Source organism: Ipomoea triloba, chromosome 10 (genome assembly GCF_003576645.1).
Source record: "Ipomoea triloba cultivar NCNSP0323 chromosome 10, ASM357664v1".
NCBI classification, from domain to species: domain Eukaryota; kingdom Viridiplantae; phylum Streptophyta; class Magnoliopsida; order Solanales; family Convolvulaceae; genus Ipomoea; species Ipomoea triloba.
Window position 1 is genome coordinate 21,676,663 of NC_044925.1, and position 18,855 is coordinate 21,695,517.

Here is an 18,855-nt window from a genome sequence, read left to right on the forward strand (position 1 = left end):
TTGACAACCCATAGGAAAGAATGCTGGAGAGACATTGACGTCTTGGCTGGTTTAGAAATTATATATCTCCTCCTATAGCAATCCATTTATATATATATATTTTTTAAACCATTAATTAATAAAATAATATAACTATAAATTATTTATAACAACTTACTTATTATTAATTCTATCCATTATAATTTTTTTTAATTAAATACTGAAAAATATATTTTTCACTCAATTTTCTTCACGTTATTAACCATAGATCAAATAATAGCTCATTAGCCTATCCAATAATAATCCAAACCCCTTAAGCGTTAAGGAACAGATCTCTGCCCTCTGTTTCACCGAACAGCATATAGACTAAAGATGAAATGACCGATATACCCTCAGCAGCGTGTAGTACTTCGCTGATCGTAGTTCTAGACTTCTAGAGCCCAAACGGGCATTAAATGTCTTGACGAGCAATGGGTGCGCCCATTAAAGCGTGACCAACCACTCATCTACCCCACGGCCGTTGAGTTCCAGAGAGGAGAGGAGAGGAGAAAATCAGTAAAGTAAAAGAAAGCTAGATCAAAATGAGTAAAGTAGTAGAGTGTGTATTTCTGTTTTTCGCTGTGATTTTACTGTTCACTCAAATCTCTCACTCTCAGGCTAGATTGAATTCAATTGTTGCTTTTCCCCAACCTGCTCTCCCTTCCTTCAACATCAACACAACCTCTCTATCCCACCAGGTCTGCTAAATCTTCTACTCTCTGCAAAATCTCAATAATTAGTCAAGTTTCTCTCCTGCAAAATCTAAAATTTTCTTTAAAAATCACTGTTTGTTTGGGATATACAGGATGGGGGGAGCTGTGTTTTCACAGTGAGCATAAGCACCAGCTGCTCTTCACCTTCACGCACACGAGACCAAATCAGCCTTGCCTTTGGCGACGCTTATGGAAATCAGGTTCGCTCTCTCGTGTCCTTAACTTTCTCCGACATCGGAATCTCAGAATTTCCGCTGTTCTTTCATTAATCGGATTTGTGGGTAATTTGGTTAAGGTATATGCTCCGAGGTTAGATGACCCGTCTATTGGGACATTCGAGCGCTGCTCCACGGATACGTACGAGATATCCGGTCCGTGTACGTATCAGATATGTTATTTGTACGTGTACAGGAGCGGATATGATGGGTGGATACCCTATGATATTACGGTGTACGGGTATTATACCAAGGCCGTGACGTTCCACTACGACGTACCTATTCCTCCTGGTATCTGGTATGGGTTCGACTATTGCTCTGCTGGTGCTAAACCTAAGGCTGAATGGCGATGGAGTTTTTTGTGACCATTTTGTACACCCTTGCTGGGCTAGGTCGTGACGATTAGATTAGCTTCTTCGCATTCTTGAATGGCCTTTTACTCTTCTGCACTTATCTCATCAATTTCAACCACCTTTTTATGTTTGTGACATATAACTTCTATGATCTGAGCTACTTATGCAGACAATCACATTTTATTGCTGACATTATTAGTTGTTCATTCAAATTTGCCTTTATAAAGACGAAATTTCCTAGCACTGATAAAATAGTTGGTAAAACACAATAACTTAGTGATCTATTAGTGTAATTCTCATACTACAACTATTAGGGCTCAATCGTATTTTTTTCCCATAATTTACCAACCAGAAATTAATTGAGCAAATTTACGTTTATGTTTGCAAGTAGTACTTGCAAGTATGTGCGTATTGTGTTTTTACATGGCTCTTTTTTTTTTTTTTTTTTTTTTTTTTTTTTACGTATATACATTTACTGATTTACACTATAACTATTGGCACAATGGAATACTAGTATACTACAATTCTATATCTCACACGAATCAGAGCGACCAAAAAATGCATAGCGGTTATTGGCGACATTGTCGTATGCAAAATCTCGGACAAACCTGCAAGAATTGTGGAAGAAACAAAAGAAAAGCAGATGAGGCTTGATTTATGGACTTAAATAGTAGAACCACCTTCGTTAGCGTGAGTAGCTGTGCACTCTCGTCCCTTAAGACAGATTGGGAGTTTCAACTCCATTTATGAAAAACTAATTTGACCAGCACTTTGTCCCTTAATTGGACTGGCCTAGTGCTTAAAGGTGGCTTCTATAGTTAGAGTAACTCAAGACACTTGTGATCTGTCAAAAAAATAGTAAGAGTAAGGAGAAGTAATGACTTACAGAGGAACAAATTGCAAGAAGAAAGATAGCTGGGGGAAGGGCAAGTTTATGTACTGCATGATTCTCAGAACAGCTTCTGATTTCACGTAGGACCTGAAATCCAAGGCTACCTATGTTAATGTTTGTAACTAAATGGACATCTGATCTTTTCTAAGTACAAACAAATTTAAGGACCTCAGCAAAGGTGTATAATCTTGAATTCTTATCTGACACGGAGTATGAATTAGCTCTGTTTTTTCAAAACTATTTCTGTAAATCAGCTTAACAATAAATGGAACTTCAATTGGGTATACCTCTCTTTTTCAACAAGTACTACACTTGAAATATCGTCAGGAGCTCTTCCAGATCTCCTTAACAGCTTCTTCCCTGCCTCACTCTGTAGAGCTTCAAACCGAATTCTCCTGGGAATCAAAAACCTCGTGAAATGAGAATAGCTTCAACCAAAAGTTTAATATTGTGAAAAATTCGCTACTATGTCTTTTTGTTTTTGGGTGACGAGAGAACCCACAACCACTACTGAGGATGCCACTAAGTAAAATTCCGCCTCATGATTCTATCCAACAAAAAATCACAATGAGGTAAACCAGTTTGGTTGCCCATAGCTGGTCGACTCAAACCAAGAATGTCAATAGACAACTCTCATTGAGAGTCAAATTTGTAACCTTGTGGTTACCCAAAAATTTGGCCAACTTAGGTAAGGTTGCCCCATTTTGCCACTATATCTAACCTTAGAAAAATGTTGCAAGATATAAGTTTCTTTTGGTACATCTAGGAAGAATGAGGATTCAATCTGAAACACTACAGTCTTTAAGTTAATTCAAGAACTCAGTTGTAAAATCAATTCACTTAAAGCCAAATACCCATTGCTTAATCCATTGAAAAGCGAGATTTTATGTTGAAGAAGTTTTTGTTTGGATTTTGTTTCTGACAAAACAAGAAATGAAGGGGGAGGAACACCAACCTTCGACTATCATTGTCACGGACAAATTTCACTCCACCATTGCATAAATTGCATACACCTATCGACCAAATGAGCTAACTATTATTTAATTGCATACACATTTGTACAACCAACCATGGATAAGAAAATTCAAATTCAAATTCAAATTCAAATTCAGTTTCATGCAAATAAAAGTTTATATATCAGCACTAAAAGGCAACAATTGTATCAGGAAAGCATAGTAATCGCTTAGATTTCCTTCATTCACAACATCACAAGGAAAAAACCCTAACTAATAAAAATTGTTCTCTTTGAGGCATACCGTCGAACAGCATGATGGGGCGAGTGTCCGCTTCAAAGAAGCTGGCAGTTGCCTCAACCCAATCCACGGCTTTCTCTCTGCCGGAGCTCGGCGGCGACGATACAGTGGCGAAAACAGTGAGGCGGTGGCGCGGCGGCACGTGAACCCGAGGCGCCACCGTCAAACGCGAGCACCCAGCCGGTAGAGTTAGCGCCATATTCACCTCCCTTCGAACCTGGAACTCAGAACCCCCAAAATGGGTAAAAGAATAAAGAATCAATGGATATTTATCAAATTGCCCTTGAAGTTGGTCATATTTACACATAGAAGCCAGTTTCAAAACAATAGGCGAATGGCAAAATCGTATAAAACATGGAACTCAGGGGCAACTCAAATCGTGTGAGTTTGGAGAGCGCCACGTGGGATCAACCAACGCCTCTAAGTCGACGTCAACCAACCAATCAGATATCACAGTTGGTGTCATCACTCATCACAATTTACATTTAAAAGATCAAATAAAAATAAAAATAAAAACAAATCAATCCCTTTATTTAGACTAGTATGCAGTATGCACGCACTAATTCGAGAGGCAGAAACGTACAATTGAGTGATTGACTGTGTACAAAATTATATATAAAAATTAATTTTTTTCAGTAATAATTCAACATGTAATAATGTTTGTCTCTAATTCTTATTAATAGTTATAGCGAGAATTGGTTTTTGAAAGACATGTGATAGTGCTTGTCCCTAACTCTTATTAATAGCCATTGTAGAAAGATCATTGGTTAGGACACTTAAAAACATTAAATAAAATAAAAATAAAAACAAGACATTCCCTTTATTTAGATTTGATTTTAGGGTGGTCAAATGTTCGAAACTTGGAATAGTCAGAAGGAGTGGGAACGATAGGGAGTACTAAAAACAACAAAACTGGGAAACAGAGGAGGTCTTAATTAAGAATCAGCTGAATTTTCAGGAATCAAGAATGGGAAGGATAGGAGATACAATCAAATCTTTCAAGATCAGACATGCCCTCTCTCAAGCTATCACCCTTGGTTCTTTCTTAATCTCTACTTCTCCTGCTCCCTTTTAATGCCTTTCTGTGTTTGTTTGTATGTATATTAATATATATTATATTATTATGTCTGTGTGTGTATATGTTTCCAACCTGTATTATTTTTATTTTTATGTTTTGGATTCAGAAAACCCATTGCCCAAAATTGGCTGTTACTTGTTATACATGAAATGTTGATCATATCAAGGTTTCTGTTCCTTGAAAAAGTTGTTCAATGTGGGCAGTTGAATGGGATGGGAAAAGGGAATAAAGTTTTCAGCTTTAGGGGTTTGATTAATATAATATTTCATGGTTTTGATGAGTTCAACAGGTATGATTGTAGCATCTGCACTGATGATATGGAAGGGATTGATGTGTGTTACTGGGTGTGAATCTCCTATAGTTGTTGTTCTTACTGGAAGCATGGAACCCGGTATCAAGAAGGTATGTATTTTGCTAATTTTCCTTGTCAATATACATATTTGTGTGTCTAGTATGTACTTAAGTTGTAGCTTACTTTTCAGGGTGATATTTTGTTCCTCACCATGAATGATGATCCTATAAGAGCTGGGGAAATAGTGGTCTTTAATGTGGATGTAAGAGCCCTTTTTTTTTTTTTTTTTTTAAACTTTCCCTATTCCACTCATCAAACTTTATGTTTAGGTTTCATTCATAAAGCCCACACGGGCAGTTCAGTATGTTCTAAATTGTGGGCAAAGACACAGGATCGAACCCTATCAACCATAGTCTAGGAGTTACACCTAATATGGTGGGCTCTACTACACCAGTGAAATAATAAGATTGTTGCTTACATTGTATTTTAAGCTTGTCCTCTTTTTTGATGCAATTAATAAGGTGTTTTACCTCGTCTTTCAGGGTCGTTCCATTCCAATTGTTCACCGTGTGGTCGAGGTAACTGGATTTGTAAATTCTTTAATTTGTTTTGTATGCATGACCTATGAACTTGAAGCAATGAGGATATGGACAGACCAAGTTATAATTTTATTGCAGGTTCACGAACGGAACAACAGCAGAGATTTTGATATCCTAACCAAAGGTGCCTTAGCTTCTTGCTGAAAATTTGATTCCTGATGCTATATCCATTGTTTATTCGCGCTTTCATGAACATTCTTCATCTTCCCTAATTTCGATTTTCAGGGGATAACAATTCAGTAGATGACAGAGCTGGAGGTTTATATTCTCCCGGTCAGCATTGGCTGAATCGACAACATATTATTGGCAGAGCAGTGGGGTAAAACCTCTTAATTGCCTGATTCTTTTCTTTTACATCTTCTGCATATGCAAAAATATGATGGATTGGTTGCGTATGAACAAGACGTTTTTGAACCGAACTTATTTTTGGATACATTCTAAGCTATTAGTAGTATATGGGGCTCGAACCCTTATGAAAAGTAACAGTGGTGTGTGTTATCAGAGCACAAAGTACTTAATAACCAAACGCGTAAAAGTCTGATCTTATGCCATTCATTGTTCTCATTGACAGGTTTTTACCCTATGTTGGCTATGTGACCATCATTATGACTGAAAAGCCAATTGTTAAGGTATGTTTGATCTCTTCTTCTGTGATTCATTAGCTTCCTGAAACTTCAAATTCCTATGAATGCTTTTGTAGTGTATACTAGGTAGCAGTAAACAAGAATATCTGAAACAATATAATCACAGTTTAATTTATTTTGTTTTCCAGTTTGTGCTTATTGGTGCGCTGGGATTACTCCATTTCATCACTAATTAAAGAGCAGTGGAACAGACTACAGATTCAGCACTGGTTTTTATGAGATTTAAGATTGACAGAACATTTAATTTTAGTTGCTTTATAAAGTGTAGTGTTTTAACTGAAGGTGTAATTTTGTAAACTAATTGTAATGCTTTCTCAACTATATATGATATAATATATGGATCAATCGAGAAAGCTGAGGCTAAATGAAGGAATTGATGTGCCTCTCTTGCATATGACACTTTTCCTTTTATACTAGTAAAGAGGGAAGTTATAAAATTCCTACCAACATTAGATAATAATGTTTGATGAATTAAAACATTTAACTTTCTTATCAAAGATAAAATCTTAAAGTGCATACATGTTTTAATGTTTTAATTCATTATTATATACAACCAAGAATGAGATTGCATACATGCATGTTAGTAGGCTAAATGTGAAATTTTGAAAATCAAGATTGCATACATGCATGCAATATAGTGCAAGGCTAATAGGCTATTGGTTGAGATTTTTTTAAAAAGTATTTGTCAACTCTTAAAATTTAAGTGAAAAAATAAAAACAAAAAAGAAAAGTGATCTAATTACACAGAAATGAAAAATTCAATAATATTTGACACTTCTCTCTCTCTCTCTCTCTCTCTATATATATATATATATATATATATATATATATATATATATGTATGTATGTATGTATATATGATGGATCAAATAAAACAAGTTGCTTAGGTAAAAAAATATGGTTAAATATCAACCATTGATCTAGTCCAAATCCATCGCCCCGAGGGAATATTTTTTTTTAAATGCGGCGGCATTTTTTAAATTTTTTGTTAGCAAGTGCTTTTTCTTTTTGGTATTTGAGTGCATTATTTTCTTTCTTTGAGTGCATAATTTATTTTTTTTTTCAAGTGCATACTTTTCTCTCTTAGAGTGCATAATTTATTTTCTTTGAGTGCATACTTTTTTGTCTACGAGTGGACATATTTATCTGCATGTTTTACATAAGCACCTATTCACACATGATATTGGGCGCATATATATATATATATATAGGATAGCAGGTGCAGTTATGTGTCTCAGGTAAAACATTGGTGAAATCTCAGTCATTGATCTTGTCAAAATTAACAACCAAGAATGAATACAAATTTAAAAAAATACGGTGGCATTATGATAATTTTGTGTAAGTTCAAAGCTTAAGGTGCGTAATTTTAAAGTTTGGGGTGCGTAAGTTCAAAGCTTAAGGTGCGCAAGTTTATAGCGTTAGGTGCTTAAGTTTAAAGCTTAAGGTGCGTAAGTGTATAGTTTAAGGTGCGCTAGTTTATAGCTTAAGGTGCACATGTTTAAAGCTTAAGGTCTGTATCAAAAAAAAAAAAAAAAAAAAAAAACTTAAGGTGCGTCAGTTTGACACTTAAAGTGCATCAGTTTACACTTAAGGTTCACCAGTTTGACACTTAAAGTGCATCAGTTCTACACTTAAGGTGCGTCAATTCTACACTTAAGGTGCGTCAGTTCTACACTTAAGGTGCGTCAGTTCTACACTTAAGGTACGTCAGTTCTACACTTAAGGTGTATCAGTTTGACACTTAAGGTGCATCAGTTCGACACTTAAGGTGCATTAGTTTGACACTAAGGTGCGTTAGTTTGACACTTTTTGTTTAGAGTATTAGTTTGACACTTAAGGTGCGTTAGTTTAAAACTTAAGGTGTATAAGTTTGAATCTTAAAGTTTATCAATTCAACAATAGTAGGAGGAGATCATTCGCATCAATTCTCAGGAAGCGCATTTTTTTCTTTTAATTTTCCTTGATTTCGACTCAGATCTCACCCCGTCTTTTAACTGGGAGAATCTTCAATATAGAGTCCATCGTCTCACTTTCATCCAAAGATAAGTTAACAAACATAAGGATGCCAACATCTTTCATTCTTGCTTGTAAATTTGTATCCTTAGCATACTATTTTTTTTTTATTTGTCATCATAATATTCATTGACAGAAGATGAAGAAAAGTCATGCCAAAGAATCGTAGTCGACAATCACACTATGTTTATCGCAAAATTGAGTTAATTTAAAAAAAAATTAAACTAAATTCGGTCTAAATTAAAAATGTTTTAAATATTCAAAAAAGAGTTTTCTGACCTGAAAATGCATTTCTAAACTTTTTCTTAATTAGTAAACGGTTCAAATTTTTTCAAAATCTTTTGTTCTATTAGGAAAAGACCCGAAAATACTTCCAACTAAGTTTACGTGAGTTTCGGATATGAAACATTTTTTAAACGGAGAAACCTACCCTTTCGAAGTTTTCATGCATTATGAATGTTAAGTATAATGAGTATTGCGATGTAAACGAAGTGTAAAGAAACGAGAGGGAAGAGAAGGATTGGTTGAATGTTGCGGTTATTTTCATTACACTGCAGCACGTGTATACACAAGGTTATAAAGGTGGCAGTAGCTGACGGTTGCAACTAATTCTAACGATTACAAGAATGCCCTTGGCTATTTTGCTCTTTTCCCTTATTGTCCAATACCCCCCCATAAGCTGGAGCATGCAGATTCTGTATGCCCAGCTTAGATACAAAAACATTGAACAATGAAGGTGGTAAGGGTTTCGTAAACCCGTCTGCTATTTGATTGGAGGAGGACACAGATAATAGTTTGATCAGTCCTTGGTTCAGCTTCTCTTTGACGATATGGCAATCAATCTCTATATGCTTGGTGCGCTCATGGAATACGTGGTTTTCTGCTATGGCAACTGCTGACTTGCTGTCACAGAACAGAGTTGCTGGCTTACTTGTCTCAATATGCAAGTCTTGAAGAAGGAATGTGAGCCATTGAGTTTCACATACTGAGGCAGCCAAGGCTCGATACTCTGCTTCGGATGAGGACTTTGATACGGTGGGCTGTTTCTTGGACCTCCATGAGATTAGAGATGATCCTAAGAAAATGCAGTAGCCTGTTATTGATCTCCGGGTTTAACTACATGCAGCCCAGTCTGAATCTGAGAAAACTTTGAGCTGAGTATCTGAGTTTGCTGGATAGAAGATGCCTTGACCTGGAGAGCCCTTAATGTATCGTAGGACCCGATGTGCAGCTGTCAAGTATTGGTCTGTCGGGGCATCTACGAACTGGCTTAACTGTTGGATGGCATAAGTGATGTCCGGCCTTGTGGCCGTGAGATATAATAGTTTCCCTACCAGTCTTCTGTAACAGCTAGCATCAGTAAGCAGGGTGCCATCATGAGTTAATTTTGAATTGTGAACCATAGGGGTGTTAGCGGGTTTGCAGCCCAAGAAGCCAGCTTCATCTAGAATTTCCAGAGCGTATTTGCTTTGACACAGATTGAGTCTTTTTTCTGTTGTGTGTGCCTCAATCCCCAAGAAGTAGCCAAGAGTACCTAAATCCTTGATTTTAAAAGTTCTGTCCAAGAATAGTTTTAACTCTTGAATCAGATCTAATTTGGCACTTGCTACCAAGATGTCATCAACGTAGATCAACAGAGCTATGAAGTTTTCATCATTCCCTTTGGTGAACAAAGAGGGATCAGCTTTTGACTGCCTAAAACCAATGTGAGATAGGGCAGCAGTGAGTTTCGCATTCCATTGTCGGCTGGCTTGTTTGAGCCCATATAATGATCTCAGTANAAAAAAAAAAAAAAAAAAAAAAAAAACTTAAGGTGCGTCAGTTTGACACTTAAAGTGCATCAGTTTACACTTAAGGTTCACCAGTTTGACACTTAAAGTGCATCAGTTCTACACTTAAGGTGCGTCAATTCTACACTTAAGGTGCGTCAGTTCTACACTTAAGGTGCGTCAGTTCTACACTTAAGGTACGTCAGTTCTACACTTAAGGTGTATCAGTTTGACACTTAAGGTGCATCAGTTCGACACTTAAGGTGCATTAGTTTGACACTAAGGTGCGTTAGTTTGACACTTTTTGTTTAGAGTATTAGTTTGACACTTAAGGTGCGTTAGTTTAAAACTTAAGGTGTATAAGTTTGAATCTTAAAGTTTATCAATTCAACAATAGTAGGAGGAGATCATTCGCATCAATTCTCAGGAAGCGCATTTTTTTCTTTTAATTTTCCTTGATTTCGACTCAGATCTCACCCCGTCTTTTAACTGGGAGAATCTTCAATATAGAGTCCATCGTCTCACTTTCATCCAAAGATAAGTTAACAAACATAAGGATGCCAACATCTTTCATTCTTGCTTGTAAATTTGTATCCTTAGCATACTATTTTTTTTTTATTTGTCATCATAATATTCATTGACAGAAGATGAAGAAAAGTCATGCCAAAGAATCGTAGTCGACAATCACACTATGTTTATCGCAAAATTGAGTTAATTTAAAAAAAAATTAAACTAAATTCGGTCTAAATTAAAAATGTTTTAAATATTCAAAAAAGAGTTTTCTGACCTGAAAATGCATTTCTAAACTTTTTCTTAATTAGTAAACGGTTCAAATTTTTTCAAAATCTTTTGTTCTATTAGGAAAAGACCCGAAAATACTTCCAACTAAGTTTACGTGAGTTTCGGATATGAAACATTTTTTAAACGGAGAAACCTACCCTTTCGAAGTTTTCATGCATTATGAATGTTAAGTATAATGAGTATTGCGATGTAAACGAAGTGTAAAGAAACGAGAGGGAAGAGAAGGATTGGTTGAATGTTGCGGTTATTTTCATTACACTGCAGCACGTGTATACACAAGGTTATAAAGGTGGCAGTAGCTGACGGTTGCAACTAATTCTAACGATTACAAGAATGCCCTTGGCTATTTTGCTCTTTTCCCTTATTGTCCAATACCCCCCCATAAGCTGGAGCATGCAGATTCTGTATGCCCAGCTTAGATACAAAAACATTGAACAATGAAGGTGGTAAGGGTTTCGTAAACCCGTCTGCTATTTGATTGGAGGAGGACACAGATAATAGTTTGATCAGTCCTTGGTTCAGCTTCTCTTTGACGATATGGCAATCAATCTCTATATGCTTGGTGCGCTCATGGAATACGTGGTTTTCTGCTATGGCAACTGCTGACTTGCTGTCACAGAACAGAGTTGCTGGCTTACTTGTCTCAATATGCAAGTCTTGAAGAAGGAATGTGAGCCATTGAGTTTCACATACTGAGGCAGCCAAGGCTCGATACTCTGCTTCGGATGAGGACTTTGATACGGTGGGCTGTTTCTTGGACCTCCATGAGATTAGAGATGATCCTAAGAAAATGCAGTAGCCTGTTATTGATCTCCGGGTTTAACTACATGCAGCCCAGTCTGAATCTGAGAAAACTTTGAGCTGAGTATCTGAGTTTGCTGGATAGAAGATGCCTTGACCTGGAGAGCCCTTAATGTATCGTAGGACCCGATGTGCAGCTGTCAAGTATTGGTCTGTCGGGGCATCTACGAACTGGCTTAACTGTTGGATGGCATAAGTGATGTCCGGCCTTGTGGCCGTGAGATATAATAGTTTCCCTACCAGTCTTCTGTAACAGCTAGCATCAGTAAGCAGGGTGCCATCATGAGTTAATTTTGAATTGTGAACCATAGGGGTGTTAGCGGGTTTGCAGCCCAAGAAGCCAGCTTCATCTAGAATTTCCAGAGCGTATTTGCTTTGACACAGATTGAGTCTTTTTTCTGTTGTGTGTGCCTCAATCCCCAAGAAGTAGCCAAGAGTACCTAAATCCTTGATTTTAAAAGTTCTGTCCAAGAATAGTTTTAACTCTTGAATCAGATCTAATTTGGCACTTGCTACCAAGATGTCATCAACGTAGATCAACAGAGCTATGAAGTTTTCATCATTCCCTTTGGTGAACAAAGAGGGATCAGCTTTTGACTGCCTAAAACCAATGTGAGATAGGGCAGCAGTGAGTTTCGCATTCCATTGTCGGCTGGCTTGTTTGAGCCCATATAATGATCTCAGTAATCTGCATACTTGATTTGAGTTTTCCTTTTGGAAACCTGGTGGAAAAACCATATAGACTTCCTCATTGAGATCACCATGAAGGAAGGCATTATTGATATCCAACTGGTGAATGTGTCATGCCTTTGAAGTAGCCACTCCCAAGAATGTACGAATGGTGGTAATTCTTGCTACTGGGGAAAATGTCTCAAGATAATCCACACCAAGCTGCTGAGTATACCCTTTTGCCACAAGTCTTGCCTTGTGTCTTTCTAAAGTGCCATCAGATTTTAGCTTAGTCTTGAAAACCCATTTGCATCCAATGGGAATCTTACCGGGAGGGAGATCGGTTAGTTCCCAGGTGTTATTGTTTTGGAGGGCCTCTATTTCTGCTATCATCGCCTTCTGCCAGCACTCATGTTTGACAGCCTAAGCATATGTTTTTGGTTCACTGATTGTGTTAACTGCTATGGAGAACACCTTATGAGAGGGCTCAAGCATAGCATAGGATACCACCTTTGAAAGAGTGTGGGGAGTGGACTTGCATATCACCGAATCACAGTAAAAATCTTGCAAACGAAGTGGCATATGTCTCTGTCTGCCATATCTTCTAGGCTGCACTGGGTTAATGTCATGCTGCACATCATCTGTTTCTTCTATCACATTAATAGGGCTTGAAAGATTGCTTCTATTATCTGTTGGATAATCAATGGGCGCTGAGCTGCTACCATTTAATGAATCAGTGTTGTTCAATGGCTCATTGATGTTACTGCCAGTATTTTCCAAAATCTGAGTGCCCTCATCAATATGGCTGTTAACCTGCATGAAACCAGAGTGAGAGAAACTGCCATTATTGTGTTCTTTATAGGACCCCAAGTGAATAATATTATCCATAGGGTCATCTTCTGCCTGTGACTGGATATCCTTATGAGCTTGAAAATTAAATTCTTCACAATTCATTGTAGGTATAATAGGCAATGAAGGATCATCTGTTGAGGTATTGGACTCTGCTGGCTGCCATTCCCCTTTATCAAATGGAAACTGAGCTTCATAAAATGTAACATCTCGTGATACAAAAGTGGAATTATCAAACAAGTCATAGAGAAGATACCCTTTGATGTTTGCAGGCACACCAATAAAAACACATTTTCTGCTTCGGGCAGCCATCTTGTGTCGAGAATGTGGGAGAGTGGAGGCATAGCATAAACAACCGAATACCCTCAAGTTGCTTAAATCAGGTTCCTTCCCGTATAGCCTTTTGTAGGGACTTAACCACTGTGTAACATGAGATGGAAGCCGATTAATGATAAAAGTTGCATGTAGAACACACTGACCCCAGAATTCCAAGGGTAATTTGGCTTGAAATCGGAGAGCTCTAGCTACATTCAGAATATGTTGGTGTTTTCTTTCCACGACGGCATTTTGTTGTGGTGTGTTGACACATGTTGTTTGATGAATTATACCATTATCACTGAAAAATTCTCTCATATTGAACTCTAGCCCATTATCACTTCGAATGATCTTAACAGACAAACCAAACTGTGTGTTAGCCATTTTCTGGAACATTTTTATTAGCCCCTGTACTTCAGATTTATTCCTCATCAAATGAATCCATGTGTATCTTGAATAGTCATCAACTATAGTAAGGAAATACCTTTCACCTCCTAAAGATTGAACCACAAAAGGGCCCCAAATATCAACATGAATCAATTCGAAACAAGATTTTGTCATACTACTACTCAGATTAAAGGAAGATCTTTTGTGTTTTGCAAAATGACAAACATCACACGCAGGGAATTTTGAATGACCAACATGAATATCAGTAACAAGATGCATTTTATTCATAGGAAAATGTCCTAAACGTTGGTGCCAAATTTCAGCACTACATGTTACAGCAACGCATTTATTTCTACTGTGTTGAGCAACTGGAGCATCAATTAGCAGATATAGTCCCCCATCCTTTTTAGCAAAACCAGTCGTCTTCCCATGACTCTCCCGAAGAAGACACTGATCAGAAGTAAATATTAGCACACATGATGGTGAGGTTTGAAGCAACCTACTGACAGATATAATGTTGAATTGGAAAGATGGTATATGCAAGACATTTCTCAAACATATACTGTCACTTAGTCTTATATCACCAATGTGATCAACTGCTGCTTGTTTCCCATCAGGAAAATTAACTACTGTTTTTACCACAGATTGATAATTGTCAAAGAAATCCAGTGAACAAGCTATATGGTCAGTAGCCCCAGAGTACAGGATCCAAGTAGAGGTATGTAAAGCAACAGAGTTAACGATATTATGGATAGGAGACTTGCCTTCATTCGTGAGAGATTCATTGATGAAATTTGGTTTGAGTGTGACTACTGCAGTGGTGGGGGGCTGATTGTGTCCCATTTGAGTCTACAACAATGAAATTATCTTTTGAAGCTGCTCATTTGTGCTACCATTGTCACTGTTTCCAGAGGTGGAAGCTGCCATACCAGACTGCTGTTTCCCTTTAGATTTGTAACCGGGTACCCATCCAGGGGGGAACCCGTGTTTCTTGTAGCATTTCTCGATTGTGTGTCCTGTCATACCGCAGTAAGTGCACTTTGCGGTTTTATTTCCACCATGGAAACTATTAAAATTGTTCTTCCTGCCGTTGTGATGATTGAAAGCTGCTGCTATGATGTCTGATACACATGATTTTATACCTTTATTTGCCCCACGAATCAAGAGTTTTTGTTGCTTAATTTCTTTACCTTGATACATTTAAGGCTCGTTTGTGTGTTATATTTGATCATGTCTAGTTTATTCACAAATGAGGAGCAAAGGAAGGATTTTCAGTCATCTTGGACCAGTTTTCGAGACATAAGGAATCCACCCCGGGCCGGAAAGGAGCAACAGAACACAAAAGGAGCCAGAAGAGGACCAGAGGGCCGCATCACGGCCTGCCTCACGGCCGTGATCCCCACTACGGACAAGCAGTCGGCCACGCCGCATCACGGCCACGATCCCGACCGTGATGGCGGCCGTGACCCGGCTGCTGTCCAGTATTTAAGTCGCGTTTCTGATATTTTACAGAGTTCCGAACCCTAGTTTCAGCTTAGTGCAGTTTTTACCTTCTTGAGAGTTTTCCATAGCATAGAATACAGCGGATTTACATCATTGAATTCAGTTTGAAGCTTGGCATCATTGTTCGGATCAGTTTTACTTTGAAGAATTGTTAGTAAAGTTTACCTTTTTATTCTTTAATATTGCAGCCATGTCTTCCATCTTTAATTCTTGCTTTGCTGTGTTTACTCCCATCATGAGGGAGTAATTCGTTTATGGGTTTGGATTAGGGGTCCATTGTTAATCTTGATGTTCGATTTATGTTTAATTGCATAAAGGGATTGAATCTTTTACCTAGGGTTTATGTTGATTTGGGGATTTCTTTGCACTAGTTATTGGTTTGTGGCCACAATTAATTGCTAGTCTATGAGAGGGATTCATTACAACGACAGTTGGATGAAGACCTCGAGCCTTACCAATTTCAACCTAATTTTCCTGCTATGAAAGTAGAGGTAATTTTGGGGGCTTACAATGCTTAGGTGCTTAAGGTTATGGTTGATGCATCACGACAGTGGGGCAATCTTAGCCTAATTCTCTTATTGATTACGAAAGTAGCTGAGTAGAATTCTTCTATGCATTGCCCATATATCTCTTGGTTAATTATTCTTTCCCTAATCCTGAGTTTGTTAGAACATCAAGGTTACAATCCCCCTAATCTGGCCCATACCTTTTATCATACAGTTTACACCTTAATCAATTGCTTTCTTTTATTCCACATCATTCAGTCTTTGTTACTTGGATTCTATAAATTCATATACTCTAGTGCCTGGTAATTCACACAGTTTCGTGCCATAACACCAATCCTCAGCGGAACGACATTACACCCTTTTTACACTCATCATTTGTGCTCATCAATGTCCTCTGTATTTTCTTGGTTGGTCTGAACAGCATTGGCGTGGTTAAGCTCCAAGCCAGTCATAGTAAGATTCACAAAATTCAGTTGTCTCTCGGTCTTCTCCGCCATCACAAACACTTTGTGCATGTCTGGTAGGGGATCAAGAACAAGAACTCCCGATTTCAAGGTATTATACTCATCATTCAGACCTTGGAGAAACCTGATGACCTGATCGACCTCACGTTCGATCCTTATTTCATCAAGAAGTTCACAAGAGCATCGCGGATCACATCGACAGATCGGTAGGGGTCTGAGCTCGTTCATCTGTTCCCAGAGCGTTCGGCATTTCGTGAAGTAATCGTTCACCGACAAATTACCTTGTTTTAAAGCATAAATCTCAGTTTGTAGAGAGGAGATTCGCTGAGCATCTCTTTGGTCGAATCTCTTCTTTAGATCGTTCCACACCTCCTTGGCTTTGTCCATACGCATAATGGACTGAGCAATAGACGGATGAACCGATTTCACGATCCAAGCACAGATCATGAGATTGCACCGCCTCCAGGCGGCGTATTGGCTGTGCGATCTGTCCGGCGCGACTGTGCTGCCATTGACAATCGTCCACTTGTTCTTCACCTCCAACGCATTTCGCATGGAGATGCTCCAGGTTGCATAGTTCCCGCTGCCTGTGAGGGGAGGGCTAACAAGAGTAGCATTCGCATTCTCGGTGCTACTCAGAAAGAGAGGATTCTCGATGTCATCTGCATTCCCGTTCCTCTGCGGCGTCGAGCTCCTCTGCGGATTGACTCCTCGGGCTGGTGAGCGATCAAGTGGCGTTCTCTGGTTAGATTCTACGGTGCCAGAGACGGCAGCCGCATAGCTTCCCGGTCGCCGCTCTGATACCATATTGCGATGTAAACGAAGTGTAAAGAAACGAGAGGGAAGAGAATGATTGGTTGAATGTTGCGGTTATTTTCATTACACTGCAGCACGTGTATACACAAGGTTATAAAGGTGGCAGTAGCTTACGGTTGCAACTAATTCTAACGATTACAAGAATGCCCTTGGCTATTTTGCTCTTTTCCCTTATTCTCCAATAATGAGTATTCTATTCTATTGTATGGCATTCAAAAATATTCCCATTTAATAAACCAACTACAACTTCACATGCTATTAGCTAGTTGTGGCACAAGAAGTGAATAATTAATATCATGTGAAAGTAATTGGCAGAAGAGTTGGACTGCACGAACTGAGCTGCTGTCACATTTGTCATTTTCTTAATTACTGCACTTAAATACTTGAGTTTAGTGCAAAGTTGACAAGGTATTAACAATAAATAATTTCTCTAAATCTAATGCAAACTAATTTAATTACCCAAAAATACTTTTTCGTTGTTAACCATTATATATTATCAATTATCCTATTATAATTACATAAAGGCTTAACGTAACCAAGTAGACAAAAACCAAACTTCACAGACGTGGAATCTATGAGCAAATAAAACAAATTTAACATAAATCCAACATCCTAAGTTATTCCTAACCTTAAAAGCAAATAGAGTTATATAGTATTTTTGTTTTGGGTACGACAGAAAGCCCACTAAAGTTATATAGTATATAGTTTAAATAAATATTTGTGATTAAATAGTACATAATTGCCAAAGGCCTTGTGTCAAGCGGCACCCGGTGTACACTCCCATGTAGAAGGGAGTGGGTTCGAGCCTCAGTGGAGGCATCTGTTGACTCTTTGTGCTTTAGTAGGTTGAGAAAGTAGCTATAACCAGATACTATATTATAACAGAGTCAGTAGAACTCAAAAATAGTATGCAATTATTAAAAAAGAAAATTATTCCATTTTTTGTAGGTTGCAACGAAATGAGAGGCACTCAAAAATTTTGAACATAAGAAAAGACTTTACTACATCCTACTTTGATGTTGTCTTGTAAAATAAAGAAACCGACACAATTTTAAGAGAAATTATTTCTTTAGAAATATTCTTTATTTTCTAAATATTTATTAGGAGGTATCCGAATGAGAGATCAAAAATTTTGAATATATATTATATGCAATTTCCATGTTTTTTTGGGTGACGAGGGAGTGCATGCACTAAATAACTCGGCTCTTGGGTAGTTTGCGTGCTATTACGTAACATGTTCGACTAAAAGAATGTTGGCACAAATTGAACTTGTGATAATAAAAATACAAAAATCATACTCCATTCACTTGCCCAGTCCTTCTGTAAATTTTGAATATATTTTATATATGAATATGTGGTGGAACAAATTGATGATCCAAGCTAGGTATGCACAAATCAATAAGCTCGCATAAATAATACCCAATTTAAACCTCGACTATAGTGATTTTTCTTGATTTAGTCCTAAACAATTTTTTGTGCTTAATTAGGTCCTCAACTTTGATGATTTTACTCAATTGACTCCTCTATTTAGATAGCTTGATAATTTCACCTCAATTAATACACAATTTAGTCATCGACTATAATAGTTTTACTTAAACTAGTTTTCGACTATAGTGATTTTACTCAATTTAGTCCTAGATTATAACGAATTTTCTCGATTTAGTTATTGATTCTAATAGCCAAGGACTCAATTGGGTAAAACCATCAAAGTACAAGATCTAATTAAAGCATAAAAAATCGTTTATGACTAAATCGAGAAAACCCTCACTATATAGTCGAGGACTAAATTGGGTATTAACTCGATAAAATAGTAAAGAAAATAATTGTAATTATATTTCGTGGACAAATGAAAGAATATTAATTACAAGGGATATTGTGTAAGAATAAGATATTGAATATGATTGT

At 37.5% G+C, this 18,855-nt stretch overlaps 3 protein-coding genes across 3 annotated transcripts; 2 read left to right on the plus strand and 1 right to left on the minus strand.

Annotated features, from left to right (window-relative positions):
• Nucleotides 1-444: 444 nt before the first annotated feature.
• LOC116031519 (embryo-specific protein ATS3B-like) lies at nt 445-1,505 on the plus strand. Its single transcript, XM_031273743.1, has 3 exons — nt 445-716; nt 824-931; nt 1,027-1,505. Exons 1-3 carry the CDS (start codon nt 561-563, stop codon nt 1,309-1,311), a joined length of 549 nt encoding a protein of 182 aa, XP_031129603.1. The 5' UTR covers nt 445-560; the 3' UTR covers nt 1,312-1,505.
• Nucleotides 1,506-1,612: 107 nt separating this feature from the next.
• Nucleotides 1,613-3,680, minus strand: LOC116031520 (DCC family protein At1g52590, chloroplastic). Its single transcript, XM_031273744.1, has 5 exons — nt 3,448-3,680; nt 3,147-3,204; nt 2,479-2,586; nt 2,186-2,278; nt 1,613-1,907 (listed from the first exon to the last, which is right to left on the minus strand). Exons 1-5 carry the CDS (start codon nt 3,641-3,643, stop codon nt 1,826-1,828), a joined length of 537 nt encoding a protein of 178 aa, XP_031129604.1. The 5' UTR covers nt 3,644-3,680; the 3' UTR covers nt 1,613-1,825.
• A 644-nt stretch (nt 3,681-4,324) lies between these two features.
• Nucleotides 4,325-6,451, plus strand: LOC116033214 (signal peptidase complex catalytic subunit SEC11C). The gene is made up of 8 exons (XM_031275972.1): nt 4,325-4,481; nt 4,812-4,924; nt 5,005-5,076; nt 5,357-5,392; nt 5,492-5,537; nt 5,639-5,732; nt 5,985-6,042; nt 6,186-6,451. Exons 1-8 carry the CDS (start codon nt 4,412-4,414, stop codon nt 6,231-6,233), a joined length of 537 nt encoding a protein of 178 aa, XP_031131832.1. The 5' UTR covers nt 4,325-4,411; the 3' UTR covers nt 6,234-6,451.
• Nucleotides 6,452-18,855: the final 12,404 nt, after the last annotated feature.